Here is a 7,634-nt window from a genome sequence, read left to right on the forward strand (position 1 = left end):
CAATATTATAATTGAATAGAAATTGAGAAGGATCAAAAGAGTAAATCTTAACGTATATTAATACAATGTTCAACAGTGTTCCTTTTGTTGTTACATGCATAAATTGTTCTTACAAAATGTTGTAATGAGAAAATAATCAGTGTAGCTAAGCCAGACTGATAAATGTCCACAATTCTTCTTAGAGAAGAGAGGACAATATGAAGCAGAGTTGAAATAGATCAATCTATCAGGAAAACAGAAACATGTGTTTGGAACCACCTCAATGGACTTTATTTTATCTATTTGAAATCCATAACTCTGGTATGGTACACTTATCAATTGACTGTATTGTATTTACTTGAAACCCAAGTATAACCAGTATCATACAATTACAGAATGTTTAACGTTTACTTGAAACCCATGTATACCACCAATATGATACAATTACCAATTGATGTTCATATTACAGAATGAAGGCAAATGGACAATGAAAGAAATAATGATCACATCAAAGAAATGGAGTTTGACAATCATATTAAAACAGAGCAACATTGTTGTTACTGATGATAGTCATGTCCAGACTGGGGGTATGTGTAAGGATGAAGACTCCATTTCAAATTAGGGTATGGGAATAAATGAACAAGAGATGTTCTATATAAATATAGTCACCAGAAGATGTGGGTATGGGGACACAGAGGCAGTAGTGGTCCTAATAGTAGAGTTCCTTGGCAACTATACTAATGACAGAATTAGAATCTTGTGATCTGACAGATTTCTTAGCTTTAACGAATTTAGCAAGGAGATCCAGGATGCTCTGAGACTGAGATTGATGAGTGCAATTTTAGTACTTCGCTTCTTTGGGAGTCTTTAAGCTGCAATGCAACATACTTATTGTCAGCTAAAAAGTGTAGAAGTGAACCTAAGTGGAAAGCCATACTGAAGAAAATAACTCCTACAATTTTCCATGCAAATAAACTAAATCCAAACTACCAAGAGCCTAGAAATTAGAGTTTAACCTACCGAGGGCGTTTGTTTCTGATGTTTTCATGATCCTCAATCTCTTCACTGTGTTGACAAACATTCTGCGAAGGCATAGTTCTGTTAGCCAAAATTACAGACTTGAAAATTGCCACGAGGCAGAGCCAACAATCTTTTAGACAGTTGTACTAGATTCCATATCGGAACAAAACAGGGACATTTTCAGAAACATTTTTTTCCTGATGATGGATCACTGAATGTGATCCAAAACATCGATCAAATAAACATACACATGTTTATCCAAAAGCAACCTAGAGATCAGAACTTACTTCCATGGAATGTCCCCTACAAGCATGCAATCTCCTTCCTTGTCTTCATATGTCAGAACCATATCAGAAGTGCGGTCCAAAAGCTGCATTGAACTACTTTTGGCCCCATACTGAATTCCCATGGTGGTTCGAGATCCATTCTGACCTGAGAGCAACATGAACAAACAGCTAAGCCTCCATTGAATGGGAAACATAACACATAAAGAAAGATATTGAGATGCTTACTTTCAGTGCTTGGTTGAAACATATTTTCTAAATCTTGAACAAGAGTATCGTAAGATTCATGGGAACTCAGGTCCACTTTTCTACCAATGGCTACACCATCCATGTTCACCTTGACATATCGTGAGTTTCCTTGGGCACCTTGATTTTCTCCAGAGGACTTGGGATGAGAACCAAGAGAATTTTTCCTGTATGCCTGAATAGGAGGCCAACCTATGGCTTGCTTTTCTCCAGAAGGCTTAGGGTGGAAGTCAAGTGAATTTCTCCTGCATGCCCTAATCGGAGGCCAACCAGTTGCTTGAATCCTGTCAAGATGGTTAATGAAGAAATATGTTAGTTATAGCATATGGAAATCCCTATAACAAAAATCTGGATAGAGTTTCCATCACTACCTCATCAGAACAAACACCACCCGCTTTGAAAAGCAAGTGGCTATCCAGCCAACTAAAACGCAACCCATACGAAAGAGAGTTTTGAAAAAAAGTCTGTTCTCCTGAGTACGAATTGTATTTAAGTTGGCTGGATAGCTGTTTCCCTTTGAAACACCTCTAGCAATGTTGGAGTTACAAAATCATAATCTGGAAAAGAAGCCTAGAGTTGTAGCTCATTGGTAGAGCATTCCTCATCCAATTAGGTTGTTCTGGATCTGAATCCTATCTTGTCATGTACTCTTACTTTAAAGCTGGCGCCTAGCAATGTTAGAGGTACAAAATCATAATCTGGAAAAGAAGCCTAGAGCTGTAGCTCATTGGTAGAGCATTCCTCATCAAATTAGGTGGTTCTCGGTCTGAATCCTAGCTTGTCATGTACTCTTAGATTAAAGCTAGTGCTGGTTGATAGACAACTATCTGATCTCAAGTGAAGGATGACTTGAGGGTAACAAATTTTGACCTTACAAAAAGGAAAACCAAAGAGGACATGCAGCTTAGGGGTAGAGAACACTTATGCAGATTGGTTTGTCCTAGATGAAAATCTTAGTTTGTTCATGTTTTCTAAGAATCACATGATCTGGACATTCTAAACCTAATAAGTAGAAGATCTGGACAATCTGTAGAATGAAGAGGGAACATTTGCACAACACAAACATGCAAATGAGACATAGCAAAAGCAAAGTGCACTAATGTCTTGAAGTTTAAAGCTAAGGTTAAAAATTGATTACTATGAATTATGAAATAATACAATGATACATACAATATGAATTCAAGACAGCTAAATAAGGTCTGTCTGCACAGTACAATGAAATGCAAATCTGTCTAAAGACTAAAAACTGACTACATAAACACGCATCTTCAATCCAGAAACCTTTTCCAAACAAATTGAAAAAACAAACTAGCCCTTACTTTGTAGGAGGTTCACCAGCACCTGGACGAGGCTCAGAACCAGACAGTTGATGGTCTGCTTTATCCTGGCTCAAGTTGCAGAGGCCATTTACCAATTCCATACCAGATTGTTTCATCTCAAATGCTTGAGACCGCCTACATTTGTTCCAATACAAGGACAGATTGCTCCTGTCAATGCCAGGATTTTCCTGCCTGTTCTTCTTGAAGAAGGCTGGAGCACTGAACTGAGCTTGCCTTGTTCGGCCTACATTAGGTGTAGTGCCAGTTGCCACCCCACCATCCTGACCTCCTTGTGTATTAGACCCAATTGCTTCATTATAGCTCCTTTTCACCCCAATCAATCCTTTTACAGTGCTTCTATCCTCAGAGAAGGTATCGGTACTGTGAAATTCTCTTTTTGTGAGAATTCCTACATGTTGCATTGTTCCTATGGAATCAGGAACATTATCACCAACCCAAAGGCTCAAATCCAAGCTTAATTTGAGATCACCATCTTCGCAGCCTCCACATTTATCAGTGTTTTTACAAGAAGATGATACCTCCGTGAGACCGATATAGTCATGCCCTTCATTGTGCTTTTTGGTATCTGTACAGCTTAACTCTGAACCCAGAGGCCTATCCATGCATGAGTTGTCTGAATGGTCCGTGCTCAGACCACTTTTACTAAAAGGGTAACTCTCAGGGTTGTTTGATTTCTTATTGGCTGCAGAAGAAACAGGGCTGACAACTGAGAATAACTTTTCCATTCTTAGGTACCTTGATGAGAATGTTTGGCCTTGGTGTGATCGAAACTCAATTTTGAAAGAATGCTTGTCAATCCAATGCAGAAACAGAAATCTTTTGTATATACAACATATATACAAGAACTGTCATATGAGATTGGATGTCCCTAATGTAATCAAAACAAGGCAAGTTTGAATGAATGCTTGAGAAATGCAGAAGTATCAACCTAAAGTATGTTCAGCAAAGACCAGGATACTTTTGTGAGATCAAAACAAGCCAATTTGAAAGAGTGCTTGAAAATCCAATGCAGAAGCATCAATCCTCTGAACATCCAACATAAACTAAGATGCCTCTATCAAAACTTCTGGCCTTAAAGGCAATCCAGGCAAGCAAATCTCAATGAATGCATGAGATTTGAGAACCCAAAATAGAAACGGTATGATCAAAACTATCTTAGAATTTTCTGTCTCAGTGTGATCAAAACAAGCAAGTTGAATACATGCACACCGCAAAGCCCAATATAGAAACAGAAAATCCTCAATACAGTAAGCTTTTAGACCAAGATGGCAATTTCTAATGTGGAGAAAATGCTCTTTTTTCTTGAAACTTTGAGAACCCACATGGAAAAAGACATTTTCCCTTGTTACACTGTACACAATACTATCTAGTATGCCAACAGATTTGAATACAATACACCCCAATTCCAAAGCTTGAGCAACACACGAGATATATATAAGCAATTACAAATTTATAGTCATTGGAATTCTCAAAGCAAGGGGACATAAACAACAGGTGCATTGCACTGCAATTACACACAACCTAAGGGACATTCCGACAAGAGAATCCCACCACCCTTCAAACCCGGACATTGATAAATAAACTAAATTTAAAGAAATTCCATCCATGTGGTCTGGAGTACCTATTCCAGAGGGAATTTAAACACGTTTCAATCCTATCTTATACAAAGCTATGATTAATATATTTAATCACTACTCACAGTAAACAAAACCAAGGAAAAAGCTATTCTAACTGCGCTAAATTTGGCATGTAGGCAACAGGTCTTGTGTTTATTCCACCCATTGGGCCACATATCGAGGCAAGGTTGTCAAAATAGTCCTACAGGATCTTAGAATTGAAAACCTTTTGAGATTTTTGCATTGCCTTTATAAGGAATATCAAAGTTTACATTAATTACACAACTATCTCAATAGGTTATTATACTATTTGCTCATCTCAAGACAAATATGCTGGATCTTTCTTTTCATGTTATTATTATTTTTCATAGAATTTATGGGTCTCACTCATCGTTTATAAAGAAAGTGGCTCCCCTTGTCCCCCCCCTAGAGGACACAGTGCAAGGTTTCATTGTCTTTAAAGTGTGGATTAGGCAACTACCATTCAATTCAAATCTCCATGTACAAGTCTCTTGAGGTGTATCAAGCTCATTGATGGGGTTTGGTTCACTACTATAGCTAGTCAAAATGTAATTAACACATTGATTGAGGTGTCGTTGAACTTAGTGGGGAGTCTTCATTTCTAATTCAACATGGATTTTCAATGGAGCGTTGGTTTTAGGGTTCAACGTTGAAACTTTGTCAAATTTCACACATACATGCATCTTCAATTGAATTTGACATGTGTTGAAAAGTATTTAAAAGATAGGATATTTGCTTTCACATTTAATATATTTTTGGTATCTGATTATGGGTACAAAAACATGTAAATTGTCACTCAATGTTTGGGGACATCTTTTTCTCTATGTTAGGTTTGATGTTAAAGTAGATCTTGTTTAGTTTATTTATATATCTAAAAGTATGAACTGATTTTTATATCTTTGTATTTATGAAGTATGAATCTTTTAGATTGTAAAGTTATGTATATAAAAACATAGAAATCAGTACGTATTAGGTCTTTGCGGAATGTCAGTATGTTGCTTCTGGATTTAATTGTGTGAGTGATTTTTAAACCAATATTTCAGATCACATTCTGTGATAGAGAGCATAATTAATCTCCTTATGCTCTCTATCATCCTAATGTTGGATCACAAAGTGTGATCCGGAACGTTGATGTAAAAAATACTCATGCAATCAAATCCAAAATCAATTAATCTCCTTATGCTCTCTATCATCCTAATGATGGATCACAGAGTATGATCTGAAACATTGATGCAAAAACACTCATGCAATCAAATCTAGAAGCAGCGTACATACAGTCTCATGGATTGTGGAAATCTAATAACATTGATTCTTTGGGGAGTGTTTGTAGTGTATGTTAAATTTGGATGAAATATTTGTATTACTTAATTATTGTCAACATACTCATATTTATAAAACATGACAAATCAATCTTTATAATTTTATTTGCACAATGTAGAAATTCATTTAACTCATAAGATTGTGGGTCTAAACATATGAGATTTTTTTATGTTTTAGTTTTCAAGTGTCGGGTAAACTTATTAATGTGGTCGGTGACCTGCCATCTGGTAACACATGAAACGTCTGCCACTAACGAGGGACCTCATCCCCATTTAACAAAGCTAAGGCAAACATTAGATCAATGAAGGCACAAATTTGCAATCACAATGGTCCACTGAGGGTTTGAACCTTAGTGGTCACAACAACACCACCACCACTTAACCAACACACTATGGGAAGAACCCTAAACATATGAGATTTGATAGATGAAGCATATAAGATTCATCTTTTTGAATATGTGATTTATGAGTTAATGTAGATCTATCTTAATAAAATTAATAAATTGATTGGAATTAGAGCTATCAGATTTCCACAATCCTTATTAATATTCAGTAATTGCTTCTGGATTCAATTGTGTAAGCCAGTCTTTTATCATCGACATTTCGAATCACACTCTGTGATTCATCATCATGATGAATAGGAATACCAAGAAGATGAAAACATACACTTTGTGATCCTTGATTATGGAGACAAAAACATATAATTATCACTTCACGTCTTCTAAATACCTCGTTCTTTACATCAGATTTAAGTGTTAATATCAAATTATCAATATTAACTCCCTTATATTTAAAAAAATTAAAAACCAATACTTTTATATACACTATAAAATTCTTTTAACTCATAAAATCATCAATCTAAAAACATAGAAATTTGATACTGAAACTTTAAAGAGGCTCAAAGGAGTTATGCTTAGAATTGTAGCATAATGGACATACAATCATAAGAATCTTTTAAATATTTCAATGTGAATATAAAATTCCAGTCTGAAAAAGGAAAAGGTGCTTTATGTTTGTCACACAAATCACTACAATGATGAAAAAAGTTTAGGTTTTTTAATCAATCTCAACTCAACTCATATATTTTTTAATAAAGCCAAGTGTGTCTATTGATTACCTAGCAAATGAGATCTCCCCTCTTCAATTTTCCTTATGTGAAAATTATAACGTCAATCTCAGCCCATAAATTATGTCCCTTGTAATTGTTTATTGACACCATATCTTTGTGTATGAGTGATGAAAATATCTAGAAAGGCAAACAATATAATATTAAATTTATATATATTTAAAAACAATAAAAACAAATAAATAATATTCCATAGTCTTCCACCCAAAGTTTTGATTGGAAAAGAAAGGTTACGAGAGACAAGGCTGACATCGTGAAAGCAAAGCATGTCTTCCTAGAACAATACTTGCACCTTTACACATATGTGAAATATATTTTGTTATTTTTATTGTATTTAAATGTTTATTTATCTAAAATTAGAATATTTATATTTTAAAAAATTTATATAAAATATCTCTATCGATGTCAAATTAGCAAATCTATAAAAATAAAATTAAAAAATCTGTCTTCTAAACAATTAGCAAAATAAGAAAAAATAAATAAAAATTAATCATTTAAAGAGCATTGTAGAGTAAAACGAAAGTTGTCAAAGGAAGAAACCAACAGTCTTATTCTTTTTGTTTTCCTCACTTAAACAACAGCCTACATTTGTCATTTTGGTTTTTTCATAAGAATGGTGGTACCATTGTATATCTACGTCTCGGCATGATTATATTTAATTATATTAGTCATCGATATATCAT

At 34.9% G+C, this 7,634-nt stretch overlaps 1 protein-coding gene across 1 annotated transcript; it reads right to left on the reverse strand.

The window, feature by feature from the left end:
- Nucleotides 1–245: 245 nt before the first annotated feature.
- On the reverse strand, nucleotides 246–4,367 carry LOC131027909 (uncharacterized). Its single transcript, XM_057958011.2, has 5 exons — nucleotides 2,849–4,367; nucleotides 1,512–1,813; nucleotides 1,287–1,431; nucleotides 1,000–1,061; nucleotides 246–851 (listed from the first exon to the last, which is right to left on the reverse strand). The coding sequence occupies exons 1-5, from the start codon at nucleotides 3,592–3,594 to the stop codon at nucleotides 847–849; spliced, it is 1,260 nt and encodes a 419-aa protein (XP_057813994.2). The 5' UTR covers nucleotides 3,595–4,367; the 3' UTR covers nucleotides 246–846.
- Between the last annotated feature and the right edge of the window lie 3,267 nt (nucleotides 4,368–7,634).

This window comes from Cryptomeria japonica, chromosome 3, assembly GCF_030272615.1.
Source record: "Cryptomeria japonica chromosome 3, Sugi_1.0, whole genome shotgun sequence".
NCBI classification, from domain to species: domain Eukaryota; kingdom Viridiplantae; phylum Streptophyta; class Pinopsida; order Cupressales; family Cupressaceae; genus Cryptomeria; species Cryptomeria japonica.